The 15600-nt window shown below is 53.2% G+C and overlaps 3 protein-coding genes across 9 annotated transcripts; 1 reads left to right on the forward strand and 2 right to left on the reverse strand.

The window, feature by feature from the left end:
* Positions 1-77: 77 nt before the first annotated feature.
* Positions 78-4786, reverse strand: IZUMO1 (izumo sperm-egg fusion 1). Of its 4 annotated transcripts, none has more exons than XM_025269459.3 (9): positions 4673-4786; positions 2740-2814; positions 2389-2475; positions 2106-2126; positions 1699-1779; positions 1414-1514; positions 988-1141; positions 460-667; positions 78-216 (listed from the first exon to the last, which is right to left on the reverse strand). In XM_025269459.3, the coding sequence occupies exons 1-9, from the start codon at positions 4728-4730 to the stop codon at positions 141-143; spliced, it is 861 nt and encodes a 286-aa protein (XP_025125244.1). In that variant the 5' UTR covers positions 4731-4786; the 3' UTR covers positions 78-140. The 4 variants fall into 4 exon arrangements, with proteins under 4 accessions (XP_025125244.1, XP_025125239.1, XP_025125241.1 ...); XM_025269454.3 differs by lacking the exon at positions 4673-4786 and adding an exon at positions 3185-4143; XM_025269456.3 differs by lacking the exons at positions 2106-2126; positions 4673-4786 and adding an exon at positions 3185-4143.
* On the reverse strand, positions 4274-9354 carry FUT1 (fucosyltransferase 1 (H blood group)). 3 transcript variants are annotated; one of them, XM_006050911.4, is made up of 3 exons: positions 8241-8365; positions 7808-7866; positions 6175-7259 (listed from the first exon to the last, which is right to left on the reverse strand). In XM_006050911.4, the coding sequence occupies exon 3, from the start codon at positions 7255-7257 to the stop codon at positions 6175-6177; it is 1083 nt and encodes a 360-aa protein (XP_006050973.3). In that variant the 5' UTR covers positions 7258-7259; positions 7808-7866; positions 8241-8365. The 3 variants fall into 3 exon arrangements, with proteins under 3 accessions (XP_044786776.2, XP_006050973.3, XP_006050971.3); XM_044930841.2 differs by lacking the exon at positions 8241-8365 and having other exon boundaries at positions 4274-7259; positions 7808-8159; XM_006050909.4 differs by lacking the exon at positions 7808-7866 and having other exon boundaries at positions 8241-9354.
* A 142-nt stretch (positions 9355-9496) lies between these two features.
* Positions 9497-11775, forward strand: FGF21 (fibroblast growth factor 21). 2 transcript variants are annotated; one of them, XM_006050907.4, is made up of 4 exons: positions 9497-9624; positions 10132-10439; positions 10570-10673; positions 11378-11775. In XM_006050907.4, exons 2-4 carry the CDS (start codon positions 10205-10207, stop codon positions 11666-11668), a joined length of 630 nt encoding a protein of 209 aa, XP_006050969.3. In that variant the 5' UTR covers positions 9497-9624; positions 10132-10204; the 3' UTR covers positions 11669-11775. The 2 variants fall into 2 exon arrangements, with proteins under 2 accessions (XP_006050969.3, XP_044786784.2); XM_044930849.2 differs by lacking the exon at positions 9497-9624 and having other exon boundaries at positions 10041-10439.
* The last annotated feature ends 3825 nt before the right edge of the window (positions 11776-15600 follow it).

The following is a 15600-nucleotide window of genomic DNA, read 5'->3' on the forward strand; positions in this document are numbered from 1 at the left end:
ATCCCCAAACTTCTCTTGGGGGTGGGGGGAGACCAAAAGTTAGAATCAGTCCGAGGGAGTGAGTCAGATACTTGGACCACCAGATAAATATTTATTTTTCTCCTGGATTCTTTTATCTTTTCCTTTGAAACCCTCGAGTCCTAAGCAGCTCGACTGCCAGAGCTGAACCGGGACTTTATGAAATCGACCACTTTGCCAGACCGAGAGAAAAGGATCCTGATGGGAGTACACAGAGCGGAAACAGGTTAGGTCCTCACTGAGTGAGGACCACCCCTCCCGGCCTCCCTAGGTTTGATCTTATTCTAGCAGTGATCCAAGCTTCGCCCTCCTTAGGTGAGCCCGGCTCCCAAAGGCAGTCCAGCTCTCAGCGTTCCTCGGCTCGCAGACCCCCGCCTGCATTGGGTGGCGGGAAACCCCGCCTCTCACTCCAAGCCCTGCCTTCTTCAGTGGGCGGCTCACGCGGTTAGAACGCCGACTGTGAGCACCACTAAGCCCCAGATCAGCACCCCCAACAGGCGTCTTCTCAGCAGTTGCTCCGGCTTCGGAGTCTGTGGCTCGAAGTCTGTGGTTGTGTGTGGGCGATCCAAAGCCACCTCTCCCAGGGCCGTCTCATCCTGAGTTTCGGTGTTTGGTGACGGTATCTCCTCCTGGATTCTTTTGGGCAATACTGACAGAGGAGGGGTAAGAAGCGATCCTGGGAGAGCGCTAAGGTCCTGCCAAGACCAAGGCAAGTTCTCCCCGCGGCAAGCCGCCCCAGGACCCAGGCCCTCCGGGACATAATCACGCCTCCAACTGCTTGAAGCCGGGACACACCCAGAGGGGCGCCCTGGCCGGGTGACCAGGAGCCTTACTAGGGGCAGGAAGCCACACCCCGACAGGAAGTTATACCCATAGGCCACGCCCCTGAAGCAAGCCACCCGCCTGGAATCGGGCGCCCCAAAAACTCAGGACCCTGAATCCCATTTCTCTCAACTCTGCAACACTGACCTGTGACGTGAAAATAGATGATCGTGGCTGGACTGGATTGTATGGAACCCAGCTCGCAGCGATAGGTACCTGCATCCTTTGGACGCACCATGGTCTTGGTCAGGATGGGCTCCTTCCCCGTGGACACCAAGGTCTCAGAATTGTTCTTCCAAACCTAGACCCAAGCTCAAGGGGTCACAGAGGCCTGGGGAATTCAGGGATTAGGGGAGTACAGGGGTGAGACGATCATGGGGCTTCAGTGGGGAGGTGGGAGTCCAGGGTGTACTGTTCAGGACGTGAGGTCCCAGGGGATAAAAGGAAGTCAGACTTGGTCGGTCATAGGTCATGGGCATTGTGGATGCAGGCCTGTGGATACAGGGTCTAGGGGTGCTCATATAAGCCTGATGGACTTGGAGTTCAAGGGTAACGGGAGTTGGAGGGCCCCACCCTGTAAAAGCTGTAATCGGTCAGGCCTTGAGAGATTTTATGCCAGTTGAGCTCACAGTCCAGGATCATGTCTTCCATTTGATGGACCTTGACTTCGCGCTCTGGGAATAGGGGGTTACTGTGGTGTGCTCTCTCAAGATTCTGGGCCCTCTCCTAACCCCCTTCCACTTGGTCTCGCCCCGCCTGTCCTGGTCTGGCTCCAGTCTCCGCCCTCTTTAGACTCGGTCTCTCCTCTGGCTCCGCCCCTCTGGCGCCAACCCCTCTGGCTGGGCCCCTCTCTCTCACCTCCGCAATTCTTAGACTTTCGACAAGCGTGAACCTGCTTCTGGCAGGTACTGCACCAGATGAGAGGCTGCAACATCAAACCTGAAAGGGCAAGATCGAGGCTGTGTTCTCCCAATTAAGAGGCGGGGCTAAAAGGAGAGGGTAGGGCCAAGGGCTGCGGCGGGATCAGCTGAATCTCCAAGGAGGTCAGTCAGGGCCTGGAACATAGCCCTGTAGGAAGTCGGCTCTAACTAGGCTAAGTAAAGAGTGCAAAAACTATATGACCATTTCCCCCAAGAAGTCCAAGAAATATTGGAGACCCAGGAACCTCTCGACGGGGAGAATGAGACACAGACCCAAAAGAGAGACTGGGTATTGACAGGGCAGGGATGAGGGATGGACGACCATTTCCCATAATTGAGACTTACCACATTTGTTGGGACAAAAAGCTGCCTCGGAAGAAGCAATAAAAAAAGAGAGAGAGAGAATAAGATTTCTTAAGTTACAGGGGATGACAGAAGGGGTGAAGGAACAGGCTAGGGCTGGGGCTCTTGCATTGGAGAAAGGAAAGACATGGGTATCTGGATCCTTGGGTCTGCGAGGGCAGGGGGTTAGGAGAGCTGACGGATCAGAGAAGCAGAAGGCAGGGGACAAGGACTCTAGGACTGTGAAAGGAGAAGCCTGTGGTGCCAGACTCCCATCTTCTCTCACCCTCTTTTTGAAACTGAGCAGCGTAGCTGGCAAAGGTATTCTTTGCCAGGTGCAACATCCATAACATCTCCTTCACGAAGAGCTCACCTGGAAAGAAGCAGGCAGACTGCAGAGTAGTCCCCACCCCCACCCTCCTGCCCGTCCCAGATGTGAGGTACCCGAAGTTGGCCTCTGTCTGCAGAGCGTGGCATTCAGCTTTCCGGTCTTCTCAGGTTAGGACAATAAAAATATAAAGACCACTTAACAGAATGCTGGCTCCAGAGTCCAGTACCTGACCACCAGACCAGGGGTCACCAGCAGTCACTTCCCTGAGTTTCTGGAAGTTATCTCTGGCCCGCTCTGAGCATTTACCTTTTGCATCACTATCTGTGATGCGTTTCATATCCTTCAGCAAACTCCAGGATGACTTTTCCAGTGTGGCCTCATCTGTGGGGGGTGGGGGGGGGGGCGGGGGAGAGATAACCCCCAGATTCCAAGCATTACTGTCTCATCCGCTCACCTAGTCTTAGAAACTACAGTACCCATGGGGCCAGTGGACAAGGGTAGGTCTGGTAAAATGGTTACCCCACCCCGTTGCCTTCTGGGAGTTGTAGTTTTATTATACAAAATTGCAGGATAAAAGGTAGGGAAACTGTATTTGCCAGCCCTTGGGGAACCCCAGAATCTGCATCCCAGCCTTTTCCATTCCCGAACCTAGGAGATTCTCCCTTCAGTCCTTTCTCTCCAGCACCTCCCAGCGACCCTAGCCCCAGAACCCTTCCTTTCCCAGGATCCAGGAATCGATCTCCACCCTCACCGACAACCCCCATATAGGAGTCCTCGTCAATCGGCAGGTCCTTGAAATCTTCCAGTGCCTGCTTTATCTTTTCCATCACTTTTTTGTGATGGTTGGCCTCCAGGTGGCCAGGCAGGTAATCCATTTCCAAGGAGTTTAGCGCCTCCCTGACCTTTGGATCACAAATGACACAGCCCCTGGCAGGAAATAGGCAGCCGGCCAGAGTAGCCACCAGGAGGGGAAGCCCCCGCGGCCCCATTGCGACCAGAGTGCGCAGTCCGTGCCCAACGCCGGGGAGGGTCTTCTTACCCCCACCCGAGAAGGTGAACGCTAAATGGAGAGAAGCCTTTCCCCGAGACTATCGGAACCCCAATTGGCAGGGCGCACACTTCTCATTAGAGAACCGAGGAGTCTTAAAGCACTCTACCCCCGACCTTGACTCCTGACTGTTGTACCCTCGAACACTAGGGTTCGCTGAAGAGCCCACGTTCTGAGAGCTTTTAGAGAGAATGACCAAGCCACGTCCTTCCAACTCTAATCTTTTCCCACGACTAAAATTAAGAATTTTGTTGGGGGTGAGGGTAAAGTTGGTTGCGTGGTAGAGAAAGCTCTTGATTGGGGTCACAGTCACGGTTTGCCTCTTATTAGGAACGCCCACAGCCTCCTCCTCCCGGCTACCCACGTGAGGCCCCAGATTGCCTAGAGAAAGTCCCTGGAGTTTCCTTGGCCCCGCCCAGAATCCCAACTCTTAGTCTGATTGGATCCCGACAAAGGGAAGGCCCCACCTATCGCTCCATGATGTCACAGCTGCCTTTTCAGACTAGAACTTTCCCAGCATCTACCAAAGGGGAAGATCCCTGTCGGCTCTGATTTCCGGAGCCAAGGAAAGGGCTTCAAGCCTTCAGTCTCCTCCCCTCTCAGGGCCCCGACTCAGGCTTTGGGCTAGATGCCCACGACCCTTTGGAAACCCTGTCGTCGAGCCACGAAAACGTAGTAAAAGATCCTTTCTAGCCCTAGGACTACACTTCCCAGAAGGCCCCGGGTGTCTCCCTAGCTGATTACAGCCGCCGACCCCATAGCTTTATGGGAAATGTAGTTCAAGAATTATAATCTTTGTTCACGCCCCACCCCACCGTCTCTCTCCAGCCTGTGGGGCTGGATACCAGGGTCCCAGGGGAAAGAGGTCTGGGGGCCAATGCAGAGAGTCTCCGAGGAAGGAATTGGGTCTCTGAGACCACAAATCACACAAGTAGGGCACGAAAAAGAAGGAACTCATGTCCCAAGAAATGAGAAGTCCCCGGAAGTTCCACACCTTTACTCCTACTCACACACCCTCATGCACACAAGTCTCCAAAAAACCTGCAGAGATTGGTTGGTGGTGTGGATTTTAATTCATACATCCCTCTCTCCCACCTACGGTAGTCGAGTAGGGACTGGTCCCCCAAAACCCCCCGAGAAAACTAGAAAAGGTCTCAAATTCTCAGACAACTCTGTAATAAAGGTATCTACCTTCATTTCTTTCAAAAAGCCTCATGGAAGTTCTAAAAATCTGAGTCAATGATTCCATTCTCTGAGACTTCCCTGGTGGTCCAGTGGTTAAGACTTTGAGCTTCAAATGCAGGGGTTGCGGGTTCCATCCCTAGTTGAAGAACTAAGATCCCCCATGCTGTCCTGCATGGCCAAAAAAATACCCATCCTCTTGTCCAGACCCTGTGCTCCTGCCTGGGTTGCAGTCTGGAGTCTGTATACCTTCTGAGTCTTTCATCCTTCACTTGTGCAAAGCCAGACTTAGAGGTTCTGTGAATTCAGGGACAGAGAGTGGCTGGCAAGGGACACAATGCCCACCGTTTTCTGCAAGCCCAGAAGGCACCCTTATGCCAGTGGTGTGCTGTGTGTACTCAGTCACTCAGTCATGTCCAACTCTTTGTGACCCCATGGACTGTAGCCTGCCAGGCTCCTCCGTTCATGGAATTCTCCAGGCAAGAATACTGGAGTGCGTTGCAATTTCGTCCTCCAGGAGATCCTGACTCAGGGATGGAACCCAAGTCTCCTGCATCTCGTGCATTGGCAAGCAGATTCTTTACCACTAGCCACCTCAGTAAATCAACTCCATCACTCCCAGCAGCCCAGCTATGGAGGAGGAAACTTCTTTAGTTGGCAGAAGCAAACTGAACTTGGAGGCAATGTGTGCACGTCCACCTTTGGCAGTTTTGGAGGTTTTTTGTTTTTTTTTTTAAGTGTCCGGATATTTTTGCAGAGCCTTACTCCTTAGGCTGAAGCATTCAGCACCATCCCTTCCCCCTCCCATCTCATACTTTAGCATATCTGTGGTTTTTCAGGGGCTGAAATGTTAAGTAAAGTTCCACTTTGCTCACACACTGTCCCAGCTACAGATAAGTTTGTCTTCCATCAACCTTTCCAGCAGTGGTGAGCTGTTGATCTACTGGTTGTATATGGCACCCTACTCCAGTACTCTTGCCTGGGAAATTCCATGGATGGAGGAGCCTGCTGGGCTACAGCCCATGGGGTCTCGAAGAGTCGGACACGACTGAGTGACTTCACTTTCACTTTTCACTAATTAGAACACCCATGAGTTCCTTCAGTCCTGCTGACCCAGAGATGAGAACTATCTCTTCTCAAAAAAGGCCAGGATGGTCAACACTGGAATGGTGAATTCCTGTTATTGGGGGCAGTGATATAGAAGTACTCTGGTTATGGCCTGGGAAGAACAGGTAGGCACTATGCCTTCTAGAACTGCCATGAACTTTTCCAGACATCGCCACCCACCATGCAAAGGTTTTCCATTGATTCTAGAACGTTCCAGCAGTGGCAGAAAACACCCATGCCCCTTTTCTCCAAGTCTAGCCAACTAGAATGACTCTAGAAATGGGTGTGCACCTGCAAGACCACAAGCTTCTCTAGAATCTTCTGGGCTTCCAGAGATGCATACTATTGGCCCTAAGTGGATCAGGCTATTTCAGAAAGTCTCCCTGTTCCTCAAGACTCAGCCTTCATTGGAGCGGAGACAAGTCTGCATTAATGCCCACCCACTCGGGCAGGAAGGCAGCCTCAGGTTTAAAGATCTTCAGGAAGCTGGAATCAGGCAGGGTGAAGTTGGCCAGGTAGATGGTGTCTCCACCAGCCAGGTAGGCAGCCCAGAAGCCAAAGGTGCCAATGGTCATGATGGTGTGGTTGCATTGTGTGAGCAGCGCAAAGTCTTTGTTGGGCGCACCCTCCTGCCCGTCTCCGGCGAAGATCACATCCCCCCGGGAGGTGTCAATGTTTTCCCGGCACCACTTCATGCCGTTGCTAGTGACCACAAAGATGGGGGCTTTGTGCCGGGCCCGGAACCAGTCCATAGCCTGTTGGAGGTAAGCGCGGTCCCCCACCACACCCTTCCAGTGGAGGGGCATCACCTGTAGGTAGTCCCCGCGGCGCACATGGACACCCACGAAGGTGCTCGGGCGGCCCCCCGTGCGGGGGAAGCGGAGCCCACTCAGTGAACGCTGCGCCTCCTGCTGCAGATGCTCGTGTAGGGTGAACTCGCTGCGGATCTGGTCCCGGAGGTGATGGAAGAAGGTCCAGGAGCAGGGGAAGCCCGTGAGCTTCAGCCAGGGCTCCTTCAAGTGGGCGTACTCCTCCGACATCCAGTCATGAAGCTCCAGCTCCTGCCAAGGAGCGTGTCTGTCCACCTCGGGCGCCAGCACGGGCAGTGTGATGCGGAACACGGGGGCCAGGACGGCGTGCATGGAGGGCTGGATGAAGGCCTGGCGGCCATTGAGCTGGGCCAGGGCCAGTAGCGTGGCGTACTGCCCCATCTGGTTCCCAAAGCGGCCTTTGGGGTCGATAGTCCAAGTTCCTGGGATGGAGGCAGGATGCTTGGGACAGGTAAAGGTGGCATTGGGGTTCATCGGTGTGCCCGACAGGCAAAGGATGGCCACGGGGGAGCTCACCCGGCTACGGTCTGGACACAGCAGGAACAGGTCTAAGCCACTGTGAAAGAGGTTTTGGTGGATGAGGAGGAAGAAGACGCAGGCAAAAACACAGGTTAGCAGGAAGATCAGACAGAGGTGACGGTGGCCGGGAGCCCACATGGCTGCAGGACAAGAGTAGATGAGGAGATATTAGAGTTTGAGAATGACTATCGGGGAAAAGAGGGCTGAGGGAACCAGGAAACAATGAGTCTGGGCTCCTGGGCTTAAGGGTAAAAGGAATCAGGGCTCTTGGATCTGAGTGAGAAAGAGCTAAGGGCTTGGAATTTCCCAGAATGGAAGATGGTGAAAATTAGTGGTTTCCAAAATGAGAGTGATCCAGGAACCACCAGCTTGTCCCCATGTCCGGGAATCTCAGTGTCTCGGGTGCCCTGATGTGGGGCAGTGTTGCCCCCAACTCCTTTCTGGGTGTACCTGTGTGTGAGGGGCAGAGGCCACCACGGAGGTGACAGGAAGCGACCATCAAGTAGAACGTGAGAGGCAGGAGGCCCAGGCCTGGATAGGGGGGACCTTGATTCCTGGCGGAGCAGGAGTTGGGGGGTCGGGGGTGGAGGAGATTCCCGGGTGCCGTAGGGGGTTAGAGGTTGGGGGTGCACCTCTTGGGACTGAGGGCCCGACTCCTGGGTCCGAGGCATCCGCATTTCTCACTCACCTGAACTCGTGGAGAGTGGCGGACCCACAGCAGGCTTGGGCTTGAATGGAGCGCTCCGGCTGCAAGTGCAGACCACATCCCGCGGGGGGCCCACCTCCGCCCCGCTCCCTCCCCTCCTCGGAAACCTGGACTCCAGGTTCCCAGACCCGACGGGCCTCCCTCTCCGCGCCTCCTCCCGCGACTGGCTGCGAAGGTTCCGGGAGAAGAGTGGTAAGAGAGTGGGCGCGGCTCCGAGAATCACAGCCTTCGCCCTTCCCCGGCCCGGCAGATAGCTCAGAGAGGCAGCGCTCCACCCCATCCCTGGCGCCGAGCCCCGGCTCCGCAGGTCCGGAACGGCAGCCCCCGCCTCCTGCCCTCCCGGGACCCGGAGAACCTGCGCCTCAGCCCGCTCCCCTCCCACCACCACCCCCACCTCCAGCTCCAGGCAGCCTACCTGGCCTCCCTAGCAGCCGCATCTTTTCGTGGACACTGAGATCTAGCTTGCAACTGCCATGCTGGATCTGGATGCTCCGGTCCGTCGACTTCTCCATCTTCCACTCCGGTGTCTGTGGATGCTTCGAGTCCGGCCACGCCCGGGCGTCTGGGGCTGGCCCGGGCATCCTGGTGCCGGCGGCGAGGGCGATCCTCGGCCCCCTGCCGCGTGCTCCCCCCGGGAGTGGGGGTGGGTGCGTGGGTGCAGAACCTTGTAGCCAGGCTGTTCCACGCGCGGATGCAAAGCCTCCTCCAGCTCTCAGGATCCCGGCGTGAGAGCCTCGTGCCCGAACGTGTCCCCACGCCCCTCAGGGGCCGCTGATCCCGCCCCCGCCCCTGCACTCGCAAATTCCAGAGTCCCAGGCCGTCCTTTCGAGGGAATCAGTATCCGGCGCCTGACTTTCTACTTTCTAAAAGGGCATGTCCCGCCTCTCCCGAGGTCAGGAACGGAGAAAGCAGAAATAGAATAGAGTTTCTCCTCCCTGCCTGCCTCAGAGGTCGCAGCAGGCCTCTTCAAGGAACAGACGCTGGGCTCGTTCTGCAGACCTGAAGCCATTTCCCCTGTCGACGGTTGCTCCCCACCCGTGGCCCTAGTAGTCTGACTATTGCCATTCAAAAAATCAAAGACCCAGGGATTGATTGAACTTGACTCTCCAGAGATGTGATCATAATTTCCAGATCCAGGACTCCCCAGTCCCCAGGCCCCTCTTCAGACTGAGAAATCTGGGCCCTCCAGTCACCCTCAGTCAGATCTGGTGTTCAGACTCTGTTGCTGAGGCGTGTGCAACCCCATGGACTGCAGCCCGCCAGGCTCCTCTGTCCATGAGACCTCCCAGGCAAGAATACTGGAGTGGGTTGCCATTTCCTCCTCCAGGGAATTTGCCAGACCCAGGGATCAAACCCGTGTCTTCTGCATCTCCTGCATTGGCAGGCCAATTCTTTACCACAAAGCCACCTGGGAGGTGGTCTTTACCATGGACCTTGCACCCTTTGGTTCCAGGAAATTGCTCACCCCCTCACTCCCCTTGGGATCTTGGGTCTAACTTTTCCCTGCATAGCCTGGGTCATTTGCCAACTCCGAGTCAAAGACTCTCACCATCCCCCAGCTTCCCCAGGCTATTTTGAGGGTAACTGTCTGATCCTGGGTAGCGTCTGTGGTGAAAGAAACATCAGGATTGCATCAGGACCCAGGAGGAGGAGGAGGCTGAGATGTTTTGGGGCGTGAATGCCTGGTCTGCAGTTACTCAGGAGCTTGTCTTGTAACTTCCAGATCATGACACCTTTGATCCTGTGTGGCTAGCTGCTTTCCTGATGATCAGCAAACCTCAGAAAACCCAGAACTTCAGGTGAGATGCGGAAATTCCAATTGTGGAGCACGATCTGCCTCAGTTAGCCAGAAAGGCGGTCCCGTTCCATTCCTGCTCAGGCTGCAGAGTCAAGGTCCCCAGCCCCTTCCTTCCTCAGACCCAGGAGTCTGAAACCCCAACTCCCTCCTCCCTCAGGCCAAACAGTCTGGGCCCTCTAGCTGCTTTCACTCAGGTCCCAGTTCATCAGATTTCTATCCCCCTGGTGCCTCACACGGTGGAGGCCAGGCCCCCAGCTGGAAGGACCCCCGATTGCATCATCTGTCCAGGTTGACCTGGACACTGTGGAATCCTAGCATCTGCCAAGTGGGTCAAATATCACGGGTCAGGCGTCGGGAAGGTGATGGGGCGGGTCTGTCTGGATATAAATTCTGGAGTGTCTGCATCCATCCCAAGAGATCTGGGTGTCCAGTCAGCTGTGAGTCCATGTGCAAGGGGACCCAGGCTACTGAAGCAGCCATCTGAGAACCTGCTCTCCTGGGCAACCAGGCTCCGAAACAGGATCTAGATTCAGCTCTTCAAACCCCAGAACCCAGACCCCACCTGAGGACGTGAACCACTGATGGGCTGGGACGAGGCCAAGTTCAAGCACTTGGGACTGTGGGTCCCTGTGCTGGCTGTCCTCCTGCTAGGAACCTGCCGGGCGCATCCCATTCCAGACTCCAGCCCCCTCCTCCAGTTTGGGGGCCAAGTCCGCCAGCGGTACCTCTACACGGATGATGCCCAGGAGACAGAGGCCCACCTGGAGATCAGGGCCGATGGCACAGTGGTGGGGACAGCCCGCCAGAGCCCCGAAAGTGAGTATGTGTGTGGGGAGGTAGGGCTTGATCCTGAAGCAGTAGGGAATTGGGGCCCAGACTCCCGAGTCTGGGGGAGGAGGGGGATGGGCAAAGGCCTTCTGAGCCCCTGACCACTTTCTCCCCTCAGGTCTCTTGGAGCTGAAAGCCCTGAAGCCAGGCGTCATTCAGATCTTGGGAGTTAAAACATCCAGGTTTCTCTGCCAGGGGCCAGATGGGAAGCTGTACGGATCGGTGAGTTTCCAGGATCCCCATCCGTGCCCGCCACCCTTCCTCTCCCCATCCTCACAATCTGAGGGACCAGGTTGCACCTTTGATGTTGGTCAGGCTTGGTTTGACGTTCTCCACATGCCCCTAACCTGGCCACAATCCCCAGAGGAGAGCGCTGTGGTCATCAGCGTTCACAAGAAGAAACTGAGGCTCTGGCAGGGCGACCACCGGCCCCAAGTCACAAGGCCCGTGAATGACAATGACCTGGGAGGCCAAGTCTTGTGACTCCTAACCTGTGCTGACCATACAGGTTCCCACAGGCCTGGCTCATGCTGGGCGAAGGGTCGCTCCAGGAATCGATGGCCTGTAAAGTGAACATGACCTTGGGTGCTAGCCAGATGCCCCTGCCAGGACTTAGAGAGCCTCCCCTGATCCCTGGGCTGGAGTAGTCGTCTCTGTTAAGTGGGGGGCGGGGAAGTGCGTGGGTCTCGCAGCGCCACCTAGGGGTTAAGGAGGGACCTGCCTCTGTGGTTTTGAGTCTGGCAGGAAGGGGCTGGGGAGACCTCAACGATAAAGCTGAGAAAGGAGGGGGTTCCCCCAGCTCCCCAGCAGTCCTAGGACTGGGGGGCCTGGACTCCTGAGTCTGGGAGAGGTTGGGGCTGGGGGTCCTTCAGGAGCAAGGGGGCATCGGAACCCCCACATTTCTGACCTGACTCTCATCCCCGCAGCTGCACTTTGACCCCAAAGCCTGCAGCTTTCGGGAGCTGCTTCTTGAAGATGGATACAACGTCTACCAGTCGGAGACCCTGGGCCTTCCACTCCGCCTGCCCCCTCAGCGCTCGTCCAACCGGGACCCGGCCCCGCGGGGACCTGCTCGCTTCCTTCCATTGCCGGGCCTGCCCGCGGCGCCCCCGGATCCTCCAGGGATCTTGGCGCCCGAGCCTCCCGACGTGGGCTCCTCGGATCCCCTGAGTATGGTGGGACCCTCGTATGGCCGAAGCCCCAGCTACACTTCTTGAAGACGTCCGCTGTGTAGTACTGGGTCTCCTCTTTATTTATGGCATTATTTATCTTATTTATTTTTTTATTTTTCTTACTTCAGATAATAAAGAGTCTGAGAGGAGGATCAGAGTGAGTTTGTGTGTTTGAGGGAGAAAATGGGAGTCTGCTTCCGCGTCTCTCCTTGTCCTTCCATTGCCAGCCACGCTATGAGACGGTCCCAGCCTTTCTGCACCCCTTCCTCGGCTGACTCTCAGTGTCTGGCGCCACTAAGGTGTCCCCAGAGACTCTGGACTACCCTTGCCCTTTGACAGGACAGTATTTGTTATTCTTCCCTCACCCCTCTCCCTGACCCCAACCACGTGTTTGTGTTGTGGAACTATTTCTCTGGGGTAACTCAATAACGGGAACATTTTTTAAAATGGCACAAGCGGACCCACATCCTCATGGGAGATGTAGTTTTGGGGGGTTCATTTAGCACTAGGAATGGTCCTCGGGGCTGGGGCAAGGACTCTTGGATTCTGGAGATACAGTCGTTGCTAGGAAGGCCCTTTTGGGTCCTGAGGATTCAGAGGGCTGGACATCTGGACACCTGGATCCCAGGAGAGCAGTGGAATCTGGGGATCCTTGTCTTAGAGAGGAGGGACTGGAGATTGAGAGTCCTGGATCTCAGAAAAGGAACTTGAGAATCTAAATGCTTCCATCCAGGTGCTTATGGACCTTGGAGAGGAATGACTGTCCCAGAATCCAATCTCAGTGAGCAAGTTGCCCATCCCCACTTCCTTTCCACCAACTAGATTTCCATATTGCTCTTCAAGCTATTTTCTGGTTAGGAAAGACATGAAGACAAAGGTTTAGACTACACTTCCTAGGACCATTCCTAGTGCTAAATGAACTCCCAAAAAACTACATCTCCCATGAGGGTGTGGGTCTGCTTGTGCCATTTTAAAAAATGTCCCATTATTGAGTTACCGCAGAGAAATAGTTCCACAACACAAACACGTGGTTGGCGTCAGGGAGAGGGGTGAGGGTAGAATAACAAATACTGTCCTGTCAAAGGGCAAGGATAGTCCAGAGTCTCTGGGGACGCATTAGTGGAGCCAGACACTGAGGGTCAGCCGAGGAAGGGGTGAAGAAAGGCTGGGTCAGCTTTGGTGGGGTCCCAGGTTTCTGACTGATCACTGCAGCCTCACAGGAGTTACGGTCTTGAAACATGAAAGTGTTAGTCACTCAGTCATGTCTAATTCTTTGCAACGCCATGGACTGTAGCCCCACCCCACCACCCCAGGCTCCTCTGTCTATGGGATTTCCCAGGCAAGAATACTGGAGTGAATTGCCATTTCCTCCTCCAAGGATCTTTCTGACCCAGGAATTGGGTCAGGAGACATCTCACGAGTCTCCTGCATTGCAGACAGATTCTTTACACTCTGAGCCATCAGGAAAGCCCCTCTCATGAAAGTACATTTAAGAATTCACTTTGAATTAACAGCCATATTGGTCTAGAAACATTAAACATAATTTTTTCCATTTGTACAGGGGTAACACACTGTATTAAATATGTAAGGTCTTATTTACATGGGTTTGATTACAGAAACTAATAAAGTATTCTCTAAATAATGAAAGAAAAAAAAAAAAAAAAGAATTCGCTTTGTAAGGAGTGGGGTGGCCCAGGATAACTTTCCTAGCCTCACTGTTCTCAGAGTTCACTCTTTGCTGTTTCCATAGAGTATGAAAAAATATAACCTTTCAGCACAGCCACGCCACCAGTATTTCAAAGAGAGAGCTATACCTCCTCTGTTTACTTCCCCACCCATACCTGAACCTTCTCTCTCCTTTGGAGTTCCTGCCAAAATCAATCTGGATTTTGCTTCCAGTAGTTTTCACAAGAATGGAGCTTTGTCCAAGTACTCAAAAGAAAACTATGTCACATGATAGGTGTAATTCTCACTACAATAGCACTCATATTGCAAGATATAAATGTATCAAACTAACAGATTGTACACCTTAAATTTATACAATGTTATCTGTCAGTAGATTTCAAGGGTAATTTTTTTTTTTTTTAACTACGGAGCTTTGTTCTTCCAAAGAGATTCCCTTGAGTAATTCTGTGATCTCTGAGGACCCAGACCACTCCAGCAGCTTTCAACCTCCCCATAGCATCCCATATCCAACTACTAATTGGACTATGTGAAGCTGCGCACGCACACACACACACAGACGCACACACACACACACACAAACACACTGCTGTTCTCAGATTATCTCACCAAGTTCTCAGCCAAGAGGGCAACTTCTTCTCTAGGGGTGAGGACTGGTGGGAAATTTCCAATTTTGTTTTGTTTGTATGGGGTTTCTAGTGTGTTTGTTTTTGTTCGGGGCAGTGTTGTTGTGGCAGGCGGGCTCAGTAGTCACAGCCCGGGGGCTTAACTGCCCCACGGCATATAGGGTCTTTGTTCCCCAACCGGGAACTGAACCCACATCCCCTGCATTGGAATAATGTGGATTCTTTTTTTTTTAAATTTGTGTTTATTTATAGTTTTGGTTGCGTTGGGTCTTCGTTGCTGTGTGCAAGCTTTCTCTAGTTGCAGCAAGCAGGAGCTATTCATCATTGGGGTGCCCGGGCTTCTCATTCTGGTGACTTCTCTCGTTGTGCAGCACGGGTTCTATGGCGCGTGAGCTCAGTTGCCCCGCAGCAGGTGGAATCTTCCTGAACCAGGGATGGAACCCGTGTCCTCTGCACTGGGCAGGCAGATTCATAACCCCTGAACCCTCAGGGAGGTCCTGGAATGTGGATTCTTAACCACTGAACCACCAGGGAGTCCCAGGAAGTTCAGAGCACTTTTGCTTTTCTTCCTGTACTGGCACTGGTTTGGCTCCACCGCCCCCTCATATTTCGGGGTTCCTGGGGCTCCACTGTCTGCTGGTTTTGTGAAAAGTGTTGCTTGTGAGCTTCTGTTCTCCTACTAGCTCTCCCATGGTTTGTTTTTTCTGGGAGGAGGGGTGGAATTTGGGAAGATTAAGAAACTCTAACCCGAGTCGAATCACGGGGAAACAGCAAACAAACTCCAATCGGCGACCTTCGCTATAACAACTGGCCTTGACTCTGGGAAAATGTCAAGGTCAAGAAGAAGGTGGGAGAACTGTGTAAATGAACAGAGATCAGAGTCAGCACAAGGAAATGCAGTTGGCTGAGCAAGTCAGGTGTTGTCCTGAATGTTAACAAGACTCTTGATGACACTTGAATGAGTTCTGTCCTTTAGAAAGTAGTCATTTATCCTTGTTAATATTTTCTGGTTTTGATTTTTGTACAGTGGTTATTAAACAGGATGTCTTTGTTCTTAGCAAATACACACTAAAGTACTTCAGGACAAAGGGCATGGTATCTCCAGTGCTTTCTCAAATATTTCTGGAAAGGTAAACACACAATAATATATGGACATAGAGAGTGATGCCTGCTTTTTCAAAAGCAAAAAGGAACAGGAATAGCGATAATATGGGAAGCCTAGTTAAGATTATATGAGTTCTTTGTACAAGTCTTTTTTTCAGTTGAGATATAGTTGATGTACAATATAAGTTTCAAGTGTGCAAGATAGTGATTCACAATTTTTAAAGGATAGATTTCATTTCCTATTATAAAATATTGGCTGTGTTCTCCATATTATACAGTATTTTCTGGTAGATGATTTGTTTTATTCATAGTAGTATGTGCCCCTTAATCCCCTGCTCCTATGTTGCTCTTTATCTGCAACTTGAAACTTTCTATAGGTTCAAGACTCTATCAGGTAAAAGTTACTCCCAGCGCCCCCCAAAACAAATCCATGCTATTTACAGCCTCCACTGCTATCTGGCCTCTTTCCAAACATCCTTTCATGCCGCTTCTAAGAAGAAGAGAAATGTTCAGGTCCACTCCCCATCCCACCTGTGAAAGAAAGGATTGGAAGGAAGGAAAGAA

The sequence above is a fragment of the Bubalus bubalis genome, chromosome 18 (assembly GCF_019923935.1).
Source record: "Bubalus bubalis isolate 160015118507 breed Murrah chromosome 18, NDDB_SH_1, whole genome shotgun sequence".
Classification (NCBI taxonomy): domain Eukaryota; kingdom Metazoa; phylum Chordata; class Mammalia; order Artiodactyla; family Bovidae; genus Bubalus; species Bubalus bubalis.